At 41.2% G+C, this 24,562-nt stretch overlaps 2 protein-coding genes across 2 annotated transcripts in view; both read right to left on the bottom strand.

Moving 5' to 3' along the window:
- Positions 1-24,562, bottom strand: part of LOC138972755 (hexokinase type 2-like) — a 289,080-nt gene that overhangs the window by 106,106 nt on the left and 158,412 nt on the right. The window lies entirely within an intron of this gene.
- Positions 6,676-22,785, bottom strand: LOC138973944 (hexokinase type 2-like). The gene is made up of 4 exons (XM_070346646.1): positions 22,769-22,785; positions 22,433-22,572; positions 21,704-21,840; positions 6,676-8,910 (listed from the first exon to the last, which is right to left on the bottom strand). The coding sequence occupies exons 1-4, from the start codon at positions 22,783-22,785 to the stop codon at positions 8,749-8,751; spliced, it is 456 nt and encodes a 151-aa protein (XP_070202747.1). The 3' UTR covers positions 6,676-8,748.

Here is a 24,562-nt window from a genome sequence, read left to right on the forward strand (position 1 = left end):
AACCAGGTGTAACTTTCTTGATTTTGAGAGAGTTTTCATGGGATGGTTTGGCCAGCAGCATCTTTCTTGGTGCACGTTCTGTTACTTTTATTACTAAGAGGAGTGATGGGAAGGATGTAACCATCATCATCGAATTGTGTATGGCATTGTCTTAGTGTATGTCCCTGTTTGTGGTGAACACGGCGTTCATCTGATGCAGTATTTACCGCTTGAAGATAATAATTATCCCCTTTGGATTGTGTATATGCTGTACAATGATCTTGCAAAGCACCTGCAACAAAAAATAAATCAACTTTGCATTTGTAAATAATAACATCCTTTTGTTCATTAACTTACCCAGTTACAACGCTTGCACTGAAAGGAACGTATATAACATATGACCATCTCCTGTGTCTCTGTTGCCTGAGTAGACTAAGTGTATATACTGCGTAGTCAATGGTTACCGAAGCGTATTCCATGGTTACCTATATAGCCTCGTTGCCTCGGGAATACCTGAACACCGGCACGGTCGGCCTAGTGGTAAGGCGTCCGCCCGGTGATCGGGAGGTCGTGGGTTCGAACCCCGGCCGGGTCATACCTAAGACTTTAAAATTGGCAATCTAGTGGCTGCTCCGCCTGGCGTCTGGCATTATGGGGTTAGTGCTAGGACTGGTTGGTCCGGTGTCAGAATAATGTGACTGGGTGAGACATGAAGCCTGTGTTGCGACTTCTGTCTTGTGTGTGGCGCACGTTATATGTCAAAGCAGCACCGCCCTGATATTATGGCCCTTCGTGGTCGGCTGGGCGTTAAGCAAACAAACAAACAAATCGTATAAACCAACTCATGTCCAACATAGGCACTTAGACCTGACGGACAGTAAGCCCCTTACATTTGACTTTTGAATACCTGAAAATTGAATCTCGGGAAAATATGCCAGCTATCCAGGACCCCGAGTGTGTGACCTATTGGTATATCCCATGAACTCCCTTGTTTGTCTCTGTAACTCTACTATGCACATATTTCTTGTAATCTAAGAATACAATGCATATACCATTCCGCAATTCCATCCTGTCTGCTTCCGCATAATTCATTCTCTTTTTTTCTTTTTTGATCTATAAAAAGCTCTTTTTTTTCTCCTCAGAACAAACCGTTTTTGGAATTGACTCAGGTTGCCCGAAGTAATTCATACATCAGTTTACGTCACGCTATCAACGTCATCTCTTCGCATGCATTACGGTCTCGGTGTTTTGCAGCCTGTGTGACCTTCATAGCTAAAATATACTAGTTAAATGTGTATCAATGTGCCTCACCAACAGGTGTTCAATGCTCGGAATGCTGGTGTTTATCAGAATTGAACACTTGTAATCTGACTTATCACATACTATGTTGCATTCTAAACCCAGCCTGACTGAATTACAATAGAACAGACCAAACACATACTGTACGCAGGTGTTAACGAAGCCGATACAAATAACAATGTTTGACGTTTCGATCATTCTGTATCCGCTTTTTTTTTCTGTGTTTTGTGTTCCGGAGGAAGACCCTACGATCGAAACGACGATCATTGTGAGTTGTATTGTCTTAAGCTTAATCAAGACGTGAATACTGTGGGTTTTTTAATTCTTATTTTTCGCTCTCCCACACAGTCACCATTGTTCTGCTTTTGAAATACAATTGTTGATAATATGTATTTTGTACCAGCTTCATTGATGCTGCCCGGAACGTCGACCACTTCATCGTAGCTGTGATTGCTGTGTGTTTTGGAAGATTGCCTGCTCTGCCACCGTTGATTGAGTTTCTCACCCTCGGGCGACATGGGTCGTAGCGGTAAAGACCTCCCTGGATATCCTCGTGATCGTGGTATGGAGCGTCGCTCTGTTTAGTTTAAACATAATGGCAGTGAAGGAGTGTGGGTTGGGGGCTGACGACGTAAAACTGATGAAACAACTGACAACATTATAGCTGTAAGGATGATGAAAGAAACTGATTATTTACTGCACACGAATTAATTCGTGCAATCACAAACAATCTACTTTGTACAAATTAACACATTCATCTAAGAAATTCAGCTCCTTGGGTGATCAACACTTCAACATTCGTCTTTGTCAAACCACGATTTTTCAAAAGACAACAAAAGCAAACATCAACATGACAAGGAAATCGAAGGATTATTGTTTACAATGATGGTTCTCCAATGCAGACATTGTCCTCGTATATGCAACCTTCATTGACTGTCATTGTAGAAAACAATTACTTATCAGAGACACAGACAACAAATAGACACACACTTGAACTTCAATTTGTGACAACAAAGAGATCTTCAATCAAATCTTGTATCTATCAATACATTGCTATCTGCTACATGCCTCTGATTTTCTTCTGTATACAGCGAGCGACGAGAACAACGATGACAGTGACGACGACCATACTGGCTGACACAGCTACGATCAGGGTCAAAGAGTTGTTCCCTTGTGGAGGGTCCTGCTCTAGCTCTTGTTCAGGAGTGACAGTACTAGGCAAAGCTACAGATTGAATGGATAATAGATTAAAATAATAAATAAACAATTGTCAATCAATAAGTATACCAATTCGTTAATCAATCAATCGATTAATAAATCATCAATCAATCGTCTAATCCTTCTTCTTCTTTTTAGCACTGTCTGACAGTGTATATTATATTCTAGCTCAGCACACTTTGAGCAATTGTGTTGTTGTTCTTATGTGTGTGTATGATGGGTAGAACTATTTAATGGGCCCAGTTGAGTGCACTTGGAGTGAATACGTATGAAGTATTCAGGAAGAGAGAGAGAGAGAGAGAGAGAGAGAGAGAGAGAGAGAGAGAGAGAGAGAGAGAGAGAGAGAGAGAGAGAGAGAGAGAGAGAGAGAGGGAGAGAGAGGAATACTCACCAGTTTTAATGAAAGCAACTACCTTCTCAAACTTGTAACCGTTTCCCAGTTCTCCAACAAGAGTTAAGGCGTCTCCCCTGAAGTTGTCAATGCGCCCTGTCAGTGAATGGGATAAGCACGAGCAACCCACAGGTTTTGAACACTCTCCGTCTTCAAAGCGAATGTTGCAAATGGGAATTGGAAAATGCGAACGATCGCTGCTGCCTTGAAACACTTTGACCGACTTGACGAAGCTCTGCTCACCTTCACATGAGTTCTCCACAGTAAAGGTCAAGGTGGAACCACCATTTTTAGGAACCAGCGTTGCCTCGGTTATAAACGATGCACCTTTAAGAAAAAAAGGGAATAAACCTAGCACATAGAAAGCAAAAAGGCAGATGCATTTTGTTGTAACATTTTCTGAACGATCCTACAGGCGCGTGAATTAAGTATGACAATACAATACGATTAAGTCGCACAACGTGCCGGTTTTTTGTAAAAATTGAAATAGATTGCGAGCAGTCATTTCAAGTACACTTAATTCATGGCTTTGACTGTTTCTTCTTGGATGAAATTAAGTCAAAGTGTGTATTGGCGTCAATTAAAGACACATTTAAAATGACACATCTTGTCTTTAAATCTAAAATCTACATCCTAATAAGCAGGAATTTCCGAGACAAGTATTCGTAATACAAATCTTTGAAAACAATTGATGTGATGTATAGATCCTAGGAAATAACTTTTTGTAGACATATCTTGCTCACCCATTTAAAAGACTATGCCATTATCTTCATTCGCTTTACATCAAAAACACAGCACCAAAACTAGATACTTACACAGCACATCGCCGCAGACAGCTTGAATAATTAACGCGAGGGCTGAAGCCAAACACAAGGTTCTGAGAAAATGCATCTTCTTAGCATACACGCACCTCACACAGTCATATAGTGGATGTATGTACAGTCGAGCTACTGTGCAACAAGTGATTGTGCGTATACTTTATACGTACAACAAGCAGATCTGAGCACGATTGACAAATAGTTGAGATGAGAGAAATTTCCGTTTAAAGGCATTGTTGCAAAATAGTGCATCACAATATATACAACAAACATAGGTGGTGTGGGGTTGGGATGAAGTGGGATAATGGTAAAGGCATGGGGAATGGTGGTACAGAGTCAAGCAAAAACAATGCACACATACTCAACTGATTTCATGTACTGTCCGGGCAAAGCAGAAATGTTTCCCTCTTGTAACATTGTAACATTTGATATCAAGCCAAAACTAGTGTTTAGATGAAGTGAAGTGTACACGTTTTCATAATAGGTGCTTCATCGCTTCGTTCTGCACATGCAGCTTGTTGTTATAACACATATCTGACAGCATGTATGCGAACAATCAAGCACTATATAGTAAGTCGTGCAAATGTGTTTGGTTGTTGATATTCTTCTTGTTCTTGTTCTTGTTCTTGTTCTTGTTCTTCCTCTTGTTCTTGTTGTTGTTGTTGTTGTTCTTCTTCTTCTTCTTCTTCTTCTTCTTTGTTCCTGTTGCCATGTTAGACTGTCAAGGTTGTCAATGTGATGAAGTCTGCAGGAACTCCGCTGGGCCCCACAGTTTCTCCTTCAGATCCACCATCTCTGGCCAGAATTCCTTTCCACGCAGAAAGTCATCTGTGTGGGAGAGTTTCATTCTGTACAGGTGGGCCAGGAGCCGGCAGTGACCTGTCCAAAGCCTGAAGATGATAACCTTGTGTGCTCTTGTAAGGCGTTGGATGTTACCATCTTCTGAGGGGATGCCCAGGCGGTTTTTCTACTCTGGTCTTTATTTTACGGTAGGATACTGGGTGGTCTGGTTGGTTCAAACGGATGCCTACTTTGAAGAGCCTGTCTGCCTCTTAATTTTCATACACTCCGCAGTTGGAGAGTATCCACTGTAGGGCTATGGTTGTTCTGGCGCTGAGTTATTGGAGCTCTCTTCTGATGTCTTGCAGCAGTTGACTTCTGTTGTTTACTTGCAGGCTCTGGAGCAGAGATCTACAGTCAGTCAGGGTGTTTCGAGTGTCAGAGTCATCATCTCTGTTATTGAGTGTCCTTCCTTGGTGCTTATCCCTGGTAGGTCTAGGGCAATGTTCAGGTCATCACCGTCAGACTCTTCGTAGTCCTGAAGGAGTTCAATGTTGTCTGTACCCTGAGGCAGGGTTTTAGCATGCTGTCGCTGCAGAGCCTTTGAGAGATGGTTGAGACTCTGTCTCGTCAGTCTCGCCTGTGATTAGACGAAGGCCTGCATTGTGTACTTTGTTCAATTTGGTATTGTTGGTTCTGGCTGCGGTAGACCATGAATTGGATGTGTACTCCTGTGTAGACTTAATTGCTTGAGGATTCTGCTGTTGGCTCCCCATCGAGCAAGCTTCTTCATGATGGCAATTTTCTTCACGGACTTGCTTTCCATGGCGTTGATGTGTGGATTGCATGACAGCTTTCTATCCAGTGCCACTCCAATGTATGTTGGCTCGTTTTGCTGTGGGATTTCCTCTCCGTCTATCTGGATGCTGACTTCTCTCGGTTGGGTGAAAGGGAGAAGCATGTGGCCATCGTCTTGAAGCTGTTGCTGGTGACTAAGAAAGCCTTATGATTTTTACTTTAGGGGTTATCTGAAGGATCTAGCATACACAAAAAACATCCTCAGACAATTGGTGAATTGTAGACAGCAATTACTGGCACACACAGTGCACTTCCTATGGAAGAATCCGTTCACGCAATTGCATGATACATTTTGGTGGCATATGCAAGTGTGACTTGAACAGGCAGGTAATTGTTCAGTCAACGTTGTCTCAAAAATGTGTTCCAAACAACCTCTCCACAATGTTCAATGTTAAGAATGCTTTTCTGCATTTGGATTGCGCTGAATCTGGCTGAAATGTATTATTACAGTTGTCTTATGGGTATGTTTTTGTTTATCCAGATCTAAAGATAACCTACAAAGAACACATTTGGATGGTTTAAATCAGGTGAGTGTAGCTACTGCTCGATGTCAAACTTCGCCCTTTTGAGTGAATACCCGAATTTGAAACAACGTTTTGAATTACCATTTAAAATTCTGGCCTGCGGACACACACACATGGCTTCTACACTCATGCACCTACATCGCATCGGTGAGTCTCCACAATTTGTAAATCATACATACATGTGATATAATGTTATCATTTTGAGTGCAATGCAATCATACAATCCAGCTTTATGAGACTGAAACGTTCCATACAATCGTTGATATACATGTGATGCATCCTTTTTGGGAGCGTCGGGCATGAGAGACCTTGGATTTACGATTGTTCTCAAACCAGCGTACCCTTACAAGTTGCGTCGGGCACTTCATATTATTACAGCAGATATGGTTGACAACCCCCTAAGCATTCTGATGAGCATCCTGCACAATATATCAATACATCTGCTGCAGTGCTTCAGTAGCAGACCAACTCGCCAAGGAGCAAGGAAGACAACCACGCCAACGCCAAGACTATCTTACCGACAGGCAGGGACCCCAATCAAGAACCTATATGACGATGATCTTAAAATGTTTGTACATAAACTAGACCAATCATGAAACTATCCTCCACAACAGTAGTGCAGAGCAAGTAATCCCCTTCCGTCTTAGTACAGGACACTGAGTTCTGATATGTCCACTTGTAGTATAATAGGCGTCGCAGATGTTTTTTTCTTCTGCAAGCCTAGCTGCCCTTAACAGTCCTGCAAATATACCCCCAAGAGACGCTCCGTTAAGGATTTACCCCAACAACATATGCACAGTTTGGCTTTATGATAAAAAGTTAGCCCTGGAAGTACTCAATAATTATGCAACCCTTTGATTACTTCAAACTTCAATACATCACTCGAAACCTTTGGACTGAAGAACAATGTATAAAATACATGAAGTATAGAAGTTAAACAAATATTGAACAAGTTCACACACAAAATAAAATATTGAAAAATGCTCTTGCCTGCTGCGCGAGCTATTTAAACTCGTGACCGCCAACGTAACGAATTTCCAATAAGGCTCTCTATGAACTGAGCTAGCCGGGCTCACTATCTTCTGTGGTAAAAATACACATTTTGGCTTCCAATATTACACTTGAGTTCTGGAGCATGGGAATCAGTATCGACTCGGCGGTTTTTGAGTCGCTCGATATCCGTTCGTAATTGTGTACTTAAATATAATTTATCTCAAGTGTGACCGAAATTAAATTGCCACTCCAGTTCCAAAATATGCTGACGTCATTGCACGAAAGGATTTCCCTACCCAGAATTCCAAACGTTTTTTTGAGGATTGGACAATTTTGTTCTGGACGACGACGCCCCATGGCCAGTTTTTGTGATGAATATGGAATACGTTTATTGATGATGATATATATATATAGGGAAGCAAACGGTTAAAAGCAGGCGTCGACAGAGCCAGTGAAGAATTATATAAACTTGTTGGATCATTCACATATGCTCTATCCGATTAACAAAGAGAAACCACCGTAACAGTAAAACGATGCAATACATGGAAGCAAATAAGTGTTCTGCAGCACGTGGCAACCATGATGTTTCGGCATCGCCATGATTGTCGCTTTACAAACACATCCTTTTACTGCATGTGTTTTGTTAAAATCACAAGACAATCAAACGGCACATGAGTGAAAGTTGGCTTCGGCTGTTCTTTATTTGTGTGTGTAAGTATACATATTTCAGCCACAATTTAATAATAATAATAATAAGGGTATTTATAGGGCGCAAATCCTAAAATAGTTCTAAGCGCATTACAATCCTAAATATGATAATCTTAATAACAGCAACAATACACAACATAAGCGCCTTAAATCAATCTTAAATATGATAATCTTAATAACTGTTTTCCTGAAATTTGTCCTGAAGCATCGCCCCATGCACGCACGCACACATTCTACACACACACACGCACACACACACGCACACACACACACACACACACACACACACACACACACACACACACACACACGCATACGCACACTGCAACCCATTTCAAAAAGTTATATTCACTGAATAAGCAAGTCAGAGGATACAGCGCAGGTGGGAACAATGAAAATGAAGTTATATGCAAGCAACCCTCATGGAATCTAGCCCCTGACCAGACAAAACAAAAGCAACAAAAACCTGTTAATAATAAGACATCACAAGACTAACACGACCACTCCCAGCTGACCACACACACTCAGACGACCACAGGAACACAACCACACACACACACACACATGACCACACACACACTCAAATACATACACACAGAGACTCACACTTTTTTCACCAAACAATTAATTAACACACGACAACACTCAGACGACACACACACACACAAAACGCACACTCCCTCACACACACGCACATTTGCCTAATTGCATTTGAATACAAACATATGTTTTATGTATTATCATGCATATCACATGCACATATGGTGTATATTCACAAACACATCCCCAAACAATTGTTGTTCTTGTTCATCTTTTGTTAGCATTCACTGTCATATTCATTGGACTTTACAGGACATTTTCCAGTTAAACGTGTCCTTTTGTGTGTCAGGCAATTAGTAGTAAAGGTCTCACCCCCATATTGCACGAATATTGAATACATGTGAGTGCATCATGTTCTGGAGATACTGCAGAACGTGGCTACGGGTTTTGTTTTACAGTTGTGCACACTTTTTGCAACAGGTTACTGAGGTTTTACTGCAAAACTACAACACAATAAAGCTTGTAGTCACTGGTGATTTAGTTACATTACAATCGAGACCACACAGTCCTGCTCGATGTACGTGTAGTACAAATGCAGAGTTGTTGCCTATTTCGTACTAACACAGTCAGGATCCATGTGTTAGAGGCCTATTTGGGAAGGTTGCCCTGGTTCAGTGTGAGAAGAGCCACGGTCCTGAGTTGCACCAGGCGTATCTGTGCGTGAGTTACCTGAACGCAGTGCGGCAGCTGCAATGCGAGCTGCCCCTATGGACCTTTCCAATTGTGGCCTTACAAGGTGGAACTGAAACACAGTGGATATACATAAGTTAACACGAATCTTGTCCACAAGTGATGTTACCTGCATGGCTTCAAAAACAGAAGCTTTTATACAACTTTTTAATCATGATACATATAGCCTACTCGCTGCAAAAAGCAACTTAACGAGGCGTGTTGTGAACATGTTTGCTATGACACATCATGTGCATCCTGTGACTTATTTAACAAAATGGGACTGGTTGAAGGTTTTACATTACAATGTTAAAGCAGTCTGCCCAGGAATTTAATCATTTTTTTGTTTATCACGCAACAATAAATCAAGACAAACATAATTCTTGAAGTATAAATATCACCATCATTTTTTGTAAGAAATGACACTTCGCATGTTTGTGAAGAATTCACCTTGTCATGTAAACGTAATAAACAAGTCTCGTAAGGCGATAATACAACATTTAGTCAAGCTGTCAAACTCGCAGAATGAAACTGAACACACTGCATTTTTTCAGCAAGACCGTATACTGGTAGCATCGTCAGTCCATCACTCGTAGCAAAGGCAGAGACATTGACAATCCAGAATAGCGCGGTAGTGGTTGCGCTGAGCAGGATAGCACGCTTTTATGTATTTCAATTATTTTTAACTTTCTGAGCTTGTTTTTTATCCAAACATATTTTATCTATATGCTTTTGGAATCACGAACCGACAAGGAATAAGATGAAATTGTTTTTAAATCAATTTCAGAAATTCAATTGTAATCATAATTTTCATATTTTTAATTTTCAGAGCTTGTTTTTAATCCGAACATAACATATTTATATGTTGTTGGAATCAGAAAATGATGGAGAATAAGATAAAATTGTTTTTGGATTGTTAAAACAAAAAGGTTTTAATAACAATTTGTAGATTTTTAATGACAAAAGTCATCAATCAATGTTTAAGCCTCCAAGGTGAAATGCAATACCAAAGTCCGGCCGTTGTCGAAGATTGCTTGGCCAAAATGTCAATGAATTTCATCCAAAAATGAGGGTGTGACAGTGCCGTCTCAACTTTTACAAAAAGCCGGATATGACATCATCAAAGATATTTATCGAAAAAAAGAAAGTCCGGGGATTTCATTCCCAGGAACTCTCATGTGATATTTCATAAATATCGGTCCTGTAGTTTACTCTGAATTTCTCCACACACACACACACACATACACACACACACACACACACACACAGATACACACACACACACACACACACACATACACACACACACACACACACACATACACACACACACACATACACCACGCCCCTCTTCGCGATTCCCCCTCTATGTCAAAACTTGACTAAATGTAAAAGGAAGAAAAGGGTGGTGCAGGTCACTAAAATGATGTGACTGATCGATATAATCAGATCAAGGCAAACCAGGTCTCACTACAGCAGTTTTATCTAACTTGTGCAATCAGGTCAAATTTAAGTTTGGTCGATATTACCCGCTATTACGAGCTAGTCGTGTGACAGAGAGTTTTCTTGCACACGAGACTGTAGATGTTTCACGACGGCTTTAGCCGGAGTGAAACAGCAGCAGTCGAGTGTGCAAGAAAACTCTCTGTCACACGACTAGCTCGTAATGGCGATTATGTCTCACAGCATAGACATAGAAAGATATAAATGAGTTTTTGGGGACGAAATAACAGGCACAAAACCAGACTGACAACACAATTGCCTTTTCACACATACCGTACACACGCATGCACGCAGAAAATAGATCCAATGCGTTTTGAGTTTTTTTCTGGTTGAATGTATTCAACTAAGTAACAACCAACGTTTCTGAACCTTTTAATGATTAAATACACTTTTTGTTTAACCAAACAGCGAAAACGAACGAAATCTAAACACACAAACACACGCGCGCACTAACACAGGTTGAATTCAAGGCGCGAACGAACACGGAGAATTTTTGTAGGTCACGTCGTGGGAAAGTCCACCTAAATAGTTTCGCAGGGGAACTGGTTGTGATTGGATCGTTCATTTTCTCACAGTGATGTTAATGTTGTTGATGGTGCAGTTTTGGAAGACTATTTTCCTCATCTGGGGCACACTTTCGTCTCTTGGTTCGTGTATCTCATAAAAAAAACAGTCGAGTGTTTCGTAATCCGAACCTGCCATCACCGTCGGTGCACCTTGGACCTGCCTGACTGTCTGCGTGCGTGTCAGGGAAGAAGACGAAGCCTCAATTGCCAAAGCATCACCCATCTGTAGCTTCTGGGCATCTGATGTACGTTGGTATGTGGTGAGCGCGCTGACGCTTCGATGACCGGTCACAGCCATGATTTCTGCAGGCGTGAAGCTGGATTGATGCACGACAGTAGCACTTGTGGCCCGGATCGAGTGATTTGTGTAAACTTGACTCAGACCGCAGGATTTGCTCAGACGGGGGAGGAACTGGGACATTGAGTTTACACCGATTGGTTTCTTCGCATACCAAACCGGCGAATCTGTAGAAAAAGTGTCCAGAGGATACACCCAAAGACGGTCGCAGTCGGGGTTGAGGTGGCTGATATACTGCATGAAAGACTCCACGGGGCACGAATCTGTCAGAGTCGCTGGCATGAATCCGGTGACGAATGCCGTGTCGTGTTGGTGATTTTTGGTAAGTTCGTCGGAGTTTTTGCACACATACTCTCTGTTTGTTGTTGCGTCTGTTTTGATTCGGAACGTGGTTTTGGTCATGGAATGCATGTTTTCTGCACCCCTTCTTGAAAAGTAATACCGCACGTCGTTGTTCGCTAGCCCCGTTGGTGTCGCCGTGTTCATGTATGTAGAGGTTCGGAAAAGAGGGAAATGTTCTGTTGTTCTGTTCTTTTGTTTCTCTTCTCTTGATGTGTTACGGACTCATTCTGGACTCACTCTCTCAAGCACAACAGATGACATTGTGACAACAACAGCAGTAATACTGGCATGACGAACTTTATTTGGTCTCTCTATCTTCCCTCCTCCTCTCGCCAACCCGACCGAAGCCGGTGGCTACAAGACACAACATACAATACAACTACATCTCCTCAGTCAGTGGCGAGACGCGAACTGAATTCCTGACTGAATGACTCTCTCCCTGACTCCTTTTCTTACGCTGGTACTGGAGGCTATTTATACTGCTCGCGCGGACTGCACTGCAAGCGGCTCACAGCAATTTCCAAAAGGGCCGTCTGGCACTGCCTGATAGCCAAATCTGTGTTTGTTTAGAAACTTTGACAACTGATAACTTTACGGAAAATGCATGCATTTGCAATCGGTTTGTTGCTACAAAACCAGTGTGAAAGATACTTTTTAACTCATGTTACAAGATATAACTTTAGAAGTCCAGACCAAAAGATAATTCTGATTAATTACTCAGAATGAATGACCGATTAACGATCAAAACCCAGCAAAATAAGGATTGCTAAACTCTATCACTTCCTGCATCAAATACAATTCACTCCATTACAAGATGAACTCCTGAACTTTCCATACATGTGTCATACTTGCGGTAAAATGGAACTTATGACGAGTTATGTGACGTTAAACTTGATAAAGAAACACAGATACTAAAATGACGCGTGTGACGTCACGCGGCGAGACACCGGTCGAACTGAGAGGAAAACTTTGATTTACTCGATCCAAACAGTTATTAATGCACTTTACCTCAAAAAGTATCTTAAGGGAATAAGAAATGAAGTGCACTAAGTTAGATTTATAGAAAAGTTACAATTATGGAGATAATAGGGAAATTCCAGACGTCACCTACTTGGCGCTAAAACTCACATAGCGTCGGAGGCTTGGGTCGGAGCTGATCGAACGTTACAGCAATTTAAGGAACAACATAGCCTTAAAAAGTACTTAAGCACGAACATACAGCAACAAAATATCTATATCCATTCATTATTAACATCTAAAAGTAAGATATAGCCTTAGATTGCATAAAATAGCACGTGCACTCAATAAGTCTAAAAATAGATTTTATGTGGGACAAACATGGCCACCGCTCGAATGTAAACAAGCCGTTCGTGTCGTCTGCTAAGGCGCAGAAAGTTTGTTAAATTAAGGCACTTGCTGTAAGGCAAAAGTTTGTTAGACATACCAGTACTCTTTGTTAACAATGAATAGACACCAAACACAAACTGATCGGCAACAAAGACTAAACTGGACAATGACAACAGCTTAACTCTATAATTAGTGACTGGTCACCCTGTCACACATACCCCCTACTTTTGTATATGACACGTCCTCGTGTCACGACCACGAACACAACGATAAAAAAAATGCATTTCACTGCAACAACACGGCACGCTAAAATCAGACAATGAACAACTCACTCCCTCCACTCACAATACAGTAACAATGTGCAAATACATGAATTCTCTCAATGCTTAGAATCATTCCACAAAATCAAGATGCTAAAGAAATGGCATAAACAAAACAAAAACCGACATGAGAGAACTGGTGCCCAATACTATGCAACTAGATACCTACCAATCGCCATAGCAACACCTTCCCCGTACTCTTCATGCAAAACAAGCAGACACTATGCTGACGTGATGTCAACTAAGATATGTACTTAGCGCTCTTGACGAAACATCTAAGCATCAAAGTATAACACAGTGAATCAAGTATACCCAGCCACTCTTACAACATCATAAAATCTTCAAAGTCATCATACACCACTTTAAGTATTCACTCTCAACCACATTGTCACCAAAAGGAAGCTGAACAAAGTTAGATACACACCACAACACAATACACTTACAACAGACAGCTGACTCCACATGACATAATTCTCTCTTTCATATTCCACAATGTACATGACACAATACTTTGAAACCTTACATTACAAACGATCAAAAACCAAGCCCTACTGATAGGTTACAAGGCTAGATCAACCAGCATTACATTTGCAGGAGTGAAAAAAACAAAACAAATACAACCCACGATACATCTTGCGAAAAATCATTATACCAGACCTTATGGGAAGGTTTTAACTAGTACTGACTCGCTGCATCCACCTTGGCATTCCCATCAGACTAGTCTCAATACTGTCTGCCTGTGCCCAACCCTCAACCACAATTGTAAACAACTCATCCCACGAATCAAAGCATCATACACTGCAAGCTATGAACAAAAAAATATCAATCGTGCTTAGAAATCAACATGTTTAACAATGTCAAAATGAACGCATTTCACGTAAATAAAATAGAAATACATAGATCACAAACATAAAACGATGCCTCACAGTGTCACTTCAAGACGCGCTCAACCGTTACTTACGTCACTCGACTCGCTGTCCGATAATGCACACGTCAGCAGAACATGATGAATCACACACAACGTCAAATCGGGGAATGCACTGCTCACTTGTTTGATGGACTAATATTAATTCACAAAAAGGTCGGCCGAGATCCTTACAGTTCCTTGAATAAAAGTCCGGTTACAGTGAGTTAATGCAAATCCACTAGTCTTTTCAAGACTTCCACGTACCGTTCATCGCGATTCCAATTCGAGAATTCACTCTGGGGATGAACACCAACACAGCACTACACACCAATGGTGAAATTACACACACCATGCATCGGATGACACATGACAGCGGGAAACGGGAACAGCATACCACAGGCATCGTAGGAAAGGACAGGAACACAGCTACCAGGACAGGAACGAAGATTACAGCATCACAGGAACGTAGTTTACAGGACATCAACGCAGGAACGTACAGGACATCACAGGACAGGACATGCCGATCGTCGAAGACAACATGGAGTACACAACTCCTGGCAGGAAAGGTCCGCCATCACCAGTACTGAAGAATGAAGTTGTCACAATGCATCACTTCTTCCGAGTCCAGGAACTTCTGAGTCCGTTTTAGTACACATCCTGTCTGACGACGCCATTTTGTAGAGGTTCGGAAAAGAAGGAAATGTTCTGTTGTTCTTTTGTTTCTCTTCTCTTGATGTGTTACGGACTCATTCTGGACTCACTCTCTCAAGCACAACAGATGACATTGTGACAACAACAGCAGTAATACTGGCATGACGAACTTTATTTCTCTGTCTCTATATTATCTTCCCTCCTCCTCTTCGCCAACCCGGCCGAGGCCGGTGGCTACAAGTCACAACATACAATACAACTACATCTCCTCAGTCAGTGGCGAGACGCGAACAATGAACTCAGCCCTGACTGAATGACTCTCTCCCTGACTCCTCTTTCTTATGCTGGTACCGGAGGCTATTTATACTGCTCGCGCGGACTGCACTGCAAGCGGCTCACAGCAATTTCCAAAAGGGCCGTCTGGCACTGCCTGATAACCAAATTTGTGTTTGTTTAGAAACTTTGACAACTGATAACTTTACGGAAAATGCATGCATTTGCAATCGGTTTGTTGCTACAAAACCAGTGTGAAAGATACTTTTTAACTCATGTTACAAGATATAACTTTAGAAGTCCAGACCAAAAGATAATTCTGATTAATTACTCAGAATGAATGACCGATTAACGATCAAAACCCAGCAAAATAAGGATTGCTAAACTCTATCACTTCCTGCATCAAATACAATTCACTCCATTACAAGATGAACTCCTGAACTTTCCATACATGTGTCATACTTGCGGTAAAATGGAACTTATGACGAGTTATGTGACGTTAAACTTGATAAAGAAACACAGATACTAAAATGACGCGTGTGACGTCACGCGGCGAGACACCGGTCGAACTGAGAGGAAAACTTTGATTTACTCGATCCAAACAGTTATTAATGCACTTTACCTCAAAAAGTATCTTAAGGGAATAAGAAATGAAGTGCACTAAGTTAGATTTATAGAAAAGTTACAATTATGGAGATAATAGGGAAATTCCAGACGTCACCTACTTGGCGCTAAAACTCACATAGCGTCGGAGGCTTGGGTCGGAGCTGATCGAACGTTACAGCAATTTAAGGAACAACATAGCCTTAAAAAGTACTTAAGCACGAACATACAGCAACAAAATATCTATATCCATTCATTATTAACATCTAAAAGTAAGATATAGCCTTAGATTGCATAAAATAGCACGTGCACTCAATAAGTCTAAAAATAGATTTTATGTGGGACAAACATGGCCACCGCTCGAATGTAAACAAGCCGTTCGTGTCGTCTGCTAAGGCGCAGAAAGTTTGTTAAATTAAGGCACTTGCTGTAAGGCAAAAGTTTGTTAGACATACCAGTACTCTTTGTTAACAATGAATAGACACCAAACACAAACTGATCGGCAACAAAGACTAAACTGGACAATGACAACAGCTTAACTCTATAATTAGTGACTGGTCACCCTGTCACATGTACATGCTGTGGTACAGCTTTTGCCTGTCGGCTTCGGCCATGGGTTCGTAGTGGGTGATGTTCCCTTTGCCTTGTTGCTTGAGTTCTTTGACAGCCGCCTTGAACATTTCGTTAGCGACGGAAAAATCAGAATCCCGAACAATATCGAAGTCGTTGTTGTGCGGTGGCGACTTCAGGTGGCGATTCAGACCGTACCGGATCCCTTCCAGTGTTTTTCGTTTATACAAGTCGCCACTTTCAGATCTAGCTTCCATATAGAAAGAGCCAAGAGTACTGTTCAGTTCATTTTTCGACATTGCTTCAAAATCCTCACCTTTTCCCTTTTCTTTCAGATAATGGCGAAAGATCCGCACGGAACTGTCTGTGCACCTTTTTGTTGTCACTGGTGTTAGGTTCGATCTTTTCTTGGCAATTTCGTCCTCTGTGTAGGTAGCAAAGCGTTTCGCCATTTTCGGTTTTCGTTGCAGACGACGATAGTCGAAAGTAGTACCTATTGTTTTGTTTTGACCTTTTGTATTCAGGGTTCTTAATTGAAGCTTGAAAGGGAGCTTGTCGTGTAAATAGAAAGTTGACGACGCTTTTGAAAAAAGAAATTGAATGAAAAAGAAAATGTGGCTTTCATACATACAGGGGAACGGAGTTGGTGTTATTCTTTTTACGTCAAACACGAATTACACAGATAAAACGTGGTTCACTGACCAAGGCCAGTTTGCACACTATTCAGAATGCACATCAAAATGTAACAATACTTTGATACCCATTTTTCTACGTTTGTGATTACATGAAATGAATACCGAAAACATAAATGCTTAAGGTAGTGACTAAATGTATGTAAAGGTAGAATTTTCCAGAAATAAATACATAATCGAAGCAATTGATTTCAGTATCAAAGCGTGTAACATACAATCTTGCACACGTTTGGTTTAGTAGTGGCAAAGAAGGAATGCGTGTGACATGATATGATGTCACACGCTTTCCTTCTTTGCCACTACTAAAGCAAACGTGTGCAAGATTGTATGTTACACGCTTTGGAGCATGTGCAAGAACGGATTCAAACTCGAAATCGTCCCTCCAAAAGCCCCAAAATGCACACACGACTTTTATTTCTCCTGCTGTTGTCGTGTCTTCTCTTTACAAATTCTTCAACGCTGAGAATACTGAAAACGGCATCCCAGACTACGGTACTGTTTCCATACGCGAGTTTAGCTTCCCTTGGAAAGTGGCTCGCTCAGGAGTACTGTTTGTCTGAAACTAGAAGGACAGAGTTCTGAACATAGATGACAAAGACCCCGGAAAGAACAAACATTTCGCGGATGCAGACACAGAAAGACGTCATGAAGAATGGAATGCTTCAAAAGATACAGACTGTGACGATGACTGTGACGTCATTCACATATACCGAGACGTCATTCATAGTTGTTCGTTCACTTTCGTCAAAAAGTAGATCTCTCCACAATGGCTGCTCCTGTGTTTAGGTTTATCAAGCGTGAGTACGCAAAACGTGTTTGTTCTCTCCTCTGTTGAAGCTGTGAGACATAATCGCCATTACGAGCTAGTCGTGTGACAGAGAGTGTTCTTGCACACTCGACTGCTGCTGTTTCACTCCGGCTAAAGCCGTCGTGAAACATCTACAGTCTCGTGTGCAAGAACACTCTCTGTCACACGACTAGCTCGTAATAGCGGGTAATGTAGGTGTTGGTGATTTTAGACGTGACACACATTAAGCTGGGTTTCGTGAAATTTAAATGTTATAGTATGGTAATTTTCGATTGAGAATATCTATGACCACTAAAAGTATCCACTTTGCTATCAAAGAAATTAGTCCTTGCGGCAGGGCAATAACCCCTTGAAAAATACCTCGGAAAATGTTTTAATGGTTTTGGGTAGTTTAACTCCTGAAGTTTACAAATCCGCAGGATGACATCTTTAAATCCTTGGGCAAATTGAGATAAAATTAATTATAGAAAAATTAGCAAATGTTGATTTTTTTGTTTTGACACAAAAGGCATTCCATAGAAAAAAGGGCTAGAATGGCGTCATAACTTCATGACGTCGGGAAAACGTAATGAGTAATATGACGACACGTACAGCATGGCCTGTAGTGTTGTCCGTGTCCGTACTTGAGCTCCTCTTCCAAGACAAAAAACAAAGGCATTTGACGTGTTTCATTCTGCTAAATGGAAACAATTTACACATGAGTGTGCATGGAATTACATCCAGGCTGAGAAGATGTGAAACCTGTGTTATTCGTGGACTTGCGATTAGTGCGTATGGTGTTCCAAAGCACAGGTTTCACTGTCGAAGATAAAACTTGTAAATTGATCTTACAAAATGGCGGGCGATGATCAAAGAACATCGTGAGAGACTAGTTTTCTCCGATTTGATTGTTTACCAGACGATAGAGCTAATTTAGATGGAAGCGTATGCCATCTGGTGACAGCTGTTCATTAACCAGTGTGTTCGTAGGAGTGCTTGATTTCTCTGCAGAAGATCCATGCGTGAAAATCAGTGAAGTCTTTCAGCAAATGTCGCAGTTTGTAAGCGAGTGCTACAGGTGCACAATCTCAAACAACATATCACGTGAGAGATATGAAACCTGGCTAGCTAGAACCTCCAAGCACCAGTCCACGTAAATCAAAAACTACCGCCCACATCAGCCCATTTCTGAACGTCCATCTGAAAAGGGCTGTAATTGCAATTCTACGGGGATCTTCCAAATCTTGATCCAGTTGACGTCGGGTGGTTGTAGGATGGGCAGAAAACCGCCTGGAGTAGAACCTACACCAACTGAAGTCATGCTAATTTTGAAGTGTGGCTGTGGAGAAATTTACCATGTGCAACAGCATGCTGTGGTTGCGCAGTCGGTCAATATGCGTGTGCCATCTTATGTCGATGTCTACTCCTTGGAAATTGCACAAATCCGCACTGGTCATCCATCGTAGTCATCCGCACTGGGCATGTGCAACAGTCACCTTCACCGGTCACCCGCACTGGTCATCTGGATCGGTCATCCAAACTGGTCATCCTTTGCGGTCATCTGCACTGGTCATCCTTTTGTGATCATCCGCATCGGTCATCCGCACTATTCATCCTTCATGATCATCTGCACTGGTCATTCGCACAGGTCATCCTTCATGATAATCTGCACTGGTCATCCGCACAGGTCATCCTTCATGATCATCTGCACTGGTCATCTGCACTAGTCATCGTTCATGATAATCTGCACTGGTCATCCGCACTAATCATCCGCACCCGTCATCCGCACTGGTCATTTTTCATGATCATCTGCATTGGACATCCGCACCGGTAATCCGCACTGGTTATCTGCACTGGTCATCCTTCATGGTCATCTGCACAGGTCATCCACACTGGTCATCCGCACTGGCAATTCTCACCGGTCACCCGTACTGGTAATCTACATGACATCCAGCGTAATCATCGGGCTTTGTCATTTATTGGTCATCAGGCATAGTCATCCGCTACCATTTTGGCAATTGAAAAAAGGATCGATGGTGGCTGCCCTCAAACTGAAAACTCACTGCATGACCATGTCATCTTGTGTGGTAAACCAGCGTGGTCATCCCGCCTGGTCATCTGGAGTGGTAAACTACACATCATCCTGTGTGGTCATCGGCGAGGTAAAGTGCATACTAACCAGTATCCCTGGTTCGTCGCCATGACCTTTACGTTATGAGATAGAGGTCTTTTGTATGTGAGACATGGTACATCAGGTTTAGCCTCTTGACATGACGCCTAATCCACCTCCTCGGGGCGTCACTAACTGACACAACACTGTGTATATGGTGTCAAAAGGGATTTCATATGCCGAATCGCTTGGCCTTACAAGGACTTTCGTCTGATGTATACATTCCTCACCTGACTAGATCTTCGATCACAAGATAACTTTAAGTTATTCTGGGTATTACAGCCACTTTTCCAGGATTTAAGTTGTTATCTGCTTGCTCACCGACCAAGTCACTCATTGATCGATTCTGGAACCCACCAGGATGGTAGGGTCACTTCAACGACGAGCGCTTCATAAGCGGTCTCCACCTCTGGCGGCTGTGAGCAATTTTTGGGAAGATGCAAAACATTTCCCAATCCACTCTGTAATGATATCTGTCCCTCTGTTCATTTGTCTTTGATATCTTCTCTTTCCGCGCACCATACCCTGTAAGATGGTCTTGGAGAGCCCGCCTGTTCTTGTTACATGGCCATACAATCTCAGCTTCGTCTTCTTGACAGTGATCTGTGTAGTGATGCACGTGCTAAGTGATGGTTTTGCAGACATTAAAATATATGACCTTGAAATTGTTTGACCTTGAAAACGTGTGACCTTCAGTGTTGGCGAACGTTTTTATTCATGGCAAGTTTTAAGAAGATGAACACATTTCGTCATTTTATCTTCAAAAATAGTATAATCCTTTATCATTTGAATGAACATTTGACATTCATATGACCTTGAAATGCGATGAAGGTCAAGCAAAGTGCAACAGTAATCAAAGCCCACAACACATATAAGCTTAAACCATTAGCTGTAACTGAAAAAATATATTGCTAAAACTAACTATATCATCATGCTCCGTTAACCAGTTTTAACGGTCCCTCAACAGACTAGCCATTCAGGTTATAGTGTCTGCTAATCATGTAACTGTTGTTATGCATATTAACTCCCGTTTTATCTCCCGGAAAACATAAATAAATACAGTTCTGCTAGTTTATAGCATGCAGTTTCGACTATTTTGCAGTCTGGAATCCATCTTGTCCGCCATCTTGAATACATCAAAATGCCCAAGGATGACAGGGTGTCATCCGTCGGATCTGTAATCTACAGACATCACAGAGTTCAAAACAGTCAAAACATTCTCCGAGGTATTTTTTGAGGGGTTAAGGTCAAAATCGGGAAATGACGACCTGACTAAATACATCTTCACTTCATCAACATATGATGTCATTGTTTGATTTATTGTTACAGCTTAGTGGCTAGGGTAATTTAGTCTTGGCTGGACTAGTGAAGACGACATCATGCTTAACGTCATTGTGTCCGATAACGACCGCAGACAGCCCCCGATGTAAGATGCCAGGTTCCACATTTAAACAACACAAAAAACACAAAATACAGCCAGCCATGCATCACCGTTGCAACAACACACATTAGGATAATACACGCTGTCTAATCAATAACAAGACCTATATATTGTTTTATCCATATAATTTACATCCTCCTCGCACACAATCTAGAGGATCAGAGGCAATTGTTCCACTCGTCGAAAACTCTTTCAGCATAGTCTAAATTGTATACGAATACCATTGACAGCACGAAGCTAGCTGCTGATTCTGTATTATTTTGTTCATACAAAATAACTTTACCAACAAATAACTGCCGTTCACAAAAGTGTGTCTCCCACACTTCGTTCGTTTTTTTCAATGTTTTTGACCAGGGATAGTTTGTCCCGAACATGAAAGCAGTAGTAAGTACTCACTTTGAGTTCTGGGTTAACAAGCTCCCGTGTCTTGTTTAACATCATGTCCTGGAAACGGGGATGTCTCTGGTACAAGTATCCATCCACAACAACAGTGACCGGAGACAGATTGACATGGTTGATGAGTGTTGCCAAACCTTGCATTTAAAAAGGAAGGGAACCCAATTAATAGCAACGGCTCTTATGACATGGACTAAAACAGCATAAATAAGGGAGAAGCAAAACACACATAGGAAAGTAAGAACTTACAAGTTGCTGTTTTATCTCAACACCTTACATTTTATCAAGGCCATTAATCAAAAGACCATAAACTAATTATTATTATATATTATCAGGTAGAATACTAATACAGGTTGTATTATAGATATTGTTTAACTTAGTTTAAGTAATAAGAAATTACACCTTTGGATATTGTCAGAATTTCTTTAAGTGTCCTTATCTGAATCAATTAAAGCCCCACTCCGCCTTACATGAGGTTTACAGAACGATGGAATCTTTCAGAAAATCAGCAATTCTAACCTTATGGAACACACTTGCAACAGCATTTGACAACATCAAATGACACAGTATAAGCACACGCAGACATACTCTGATTAAATAGAACTTAGCCTAGCAAGACATACTAAGAACACTAAACATTTGAGTTCATACAAAAATAAAGAATTAAATTGAATACTGGACAAACGATTAAAATAAGCTTAAGGAAAACAAATCAAGGGAATGACCTACTTGCGGCTGTTAAGCAGGCTGCACGCTCACTGATAATACTGCAGACGAGACGAACAATCTTGACATCCTCGTCTGTGTAGTCTTTCACTGCTAGACGATCCAGAATCTTCTTTGTAGTTTGATTAGGCTCATCGTTGTCACTAAAAACATAAGGACAGAATGTTGTCAGTTGGTAATGTGCATGGAAACAAGACAGCGACAGCGGAAGGATGATAACAAAACTTATAATCACAAAGTGACTTGAGGACACAGTCACACACACACACACACACACACACACACACACACACACACACACACACACACACACACACACACACACACACACACACACACACACAACGCACACACATACAAACACACACACACGTAGGCAATCAGACAATTATAAATATCGAACGATCGTTAGTATTGCAAGTCGCGAGTTTGTTCGCGCTTTTTTGGTCAATGAACGAATCAGAAAAGTTTGATATTTCTTTAAGTCTATACGCTTATTTTGACCCTACTCAACTGCTTAACAAAATAACAACAAGATGACCTAAACAAGTTAAAGAAATTCGTATCCGAACCAAGAGAAACAGTATTTACCTTTCAATGTCTATGACATAATCAGTGTTGAAACTACCCCTGAGGAACACATTGCACGCTCGGGGCACGGACCGAAACATGAGGTTCTTCCTTGTCAGTCCTTCAAGCACCAGTCTCACGATCTCTCCAAGGTACATCCAACTAACCATCTTCTCCAAACTGAAAGAGTTATGAGACAAGTCGCGTGACGCGAAATTAATACACTTAGCCAATAATTATGTCAAACTCACATAATGAAACTGAACGTACTGCGACAGTTAACGACAAGCTCACTGATCGCTTGAATTGACAAGCCAGTATAGGGCAGAAGCGCAAAGCACTTCATGGAAAAGCGCTATTCTCTATCCTTTTTAACTTTCTGAGCTTGTTTTTAATCCAACCAAACATAACATATCTATATGTTTTTAAATCAGGAAATGATAAAGAATAAGAAACAAATCAATGTTGGATCAGTTACTGCAATTGAAATCAAACCAAACTAATGTATACATTGTTAAGCTTCTAGATAAAAAATTGAGGGTGTGACAGTGCCGCCTCAACTTTCACAAGGAGCCGGATAAGACGCCATCAGAGATTTACACAAAAACGAGAAACAAAACACGTCTGGGATATCATTTGCAGGAATTCTCAACAATTGGCTAGATGAAGAATAGGTATGTGTTATTGCGTATTTAACTTCATTTAAAAGGTACATCCGATGAGTCGGTGACAATCTTTACCCAAAACACGAGAAGCTCAATGCAAATATGTACACTGACAATGAACTCTGGGACAATCTTCGGTAACAATTAAACTGCTGTTTGGGGAACTTGAATCACCTTGTACTTACTATAACTATGATAAGAATTCAACAGAGGCATCAGATGAAACAAACATAGAAAATAACAACATAAATACACAATCTGAAGGATTATAATAACAGAAAGTATAAGCCTTTTGCCCTCATGGTTCATATATAAGCAATGTTCAATTTGCATTGTAAGCTCGCAACAACGCTGATTACGGTGATTAATTCTAGAACATTCAATCTCGATACAGTGCTTCAAAATCACTCCATGAATATGAGCAAGATAACTTACCACTGACTGCCAGGGCTGCTGGAACACTCATCCAGTTCTTTGTCATAATTCGTCCTGCAGAAATCTAGACAGCCGTTTTCCCCAAGTGCTCCCATCTCTGTGTTGATAATCATCTGAAGTCAAACATCGATACGCTTTAAAACCAATGAAACAGTAATAACAGTGTTTTATTGTTCGTTATAGCGTGGTCTTCATAACATTGTGCAGCGGGGTAGGTCAAATGAACGTCTTAGAGGCCACAGCAGTGGCCTTTGTGTGATCATACAAAGGGATCAAGGTAAAACAATGTACCAATTTCATTTTGCTCTAACAGGGTTGTGTCAGTGTCACGTTTCAATATATCACTTAAGGTGATTATGAACCGGTTAATTACTACTAATTAACTAACCACACCACGATCCACTCTCGCAGGCATACAATTAAATAGAGTCAACAAAAGTATAAGTTTCAGACGCCTGTTTAT

Source organism: Littorina saxatilis, linkage group LG8, assembly GCF_037325665.1.
Source record: "Littorina saxatilis isolate snail1 linkage group LG8, US_GU_Lsax_2.0, whole genome shotgun sequence".
Lineage (NCBI taxonomy): Eukaryota > Metazoa > Mollusca > Gastropoda > Littorinimorpha > Littorinidae > Littorina > Littorina saxatilis.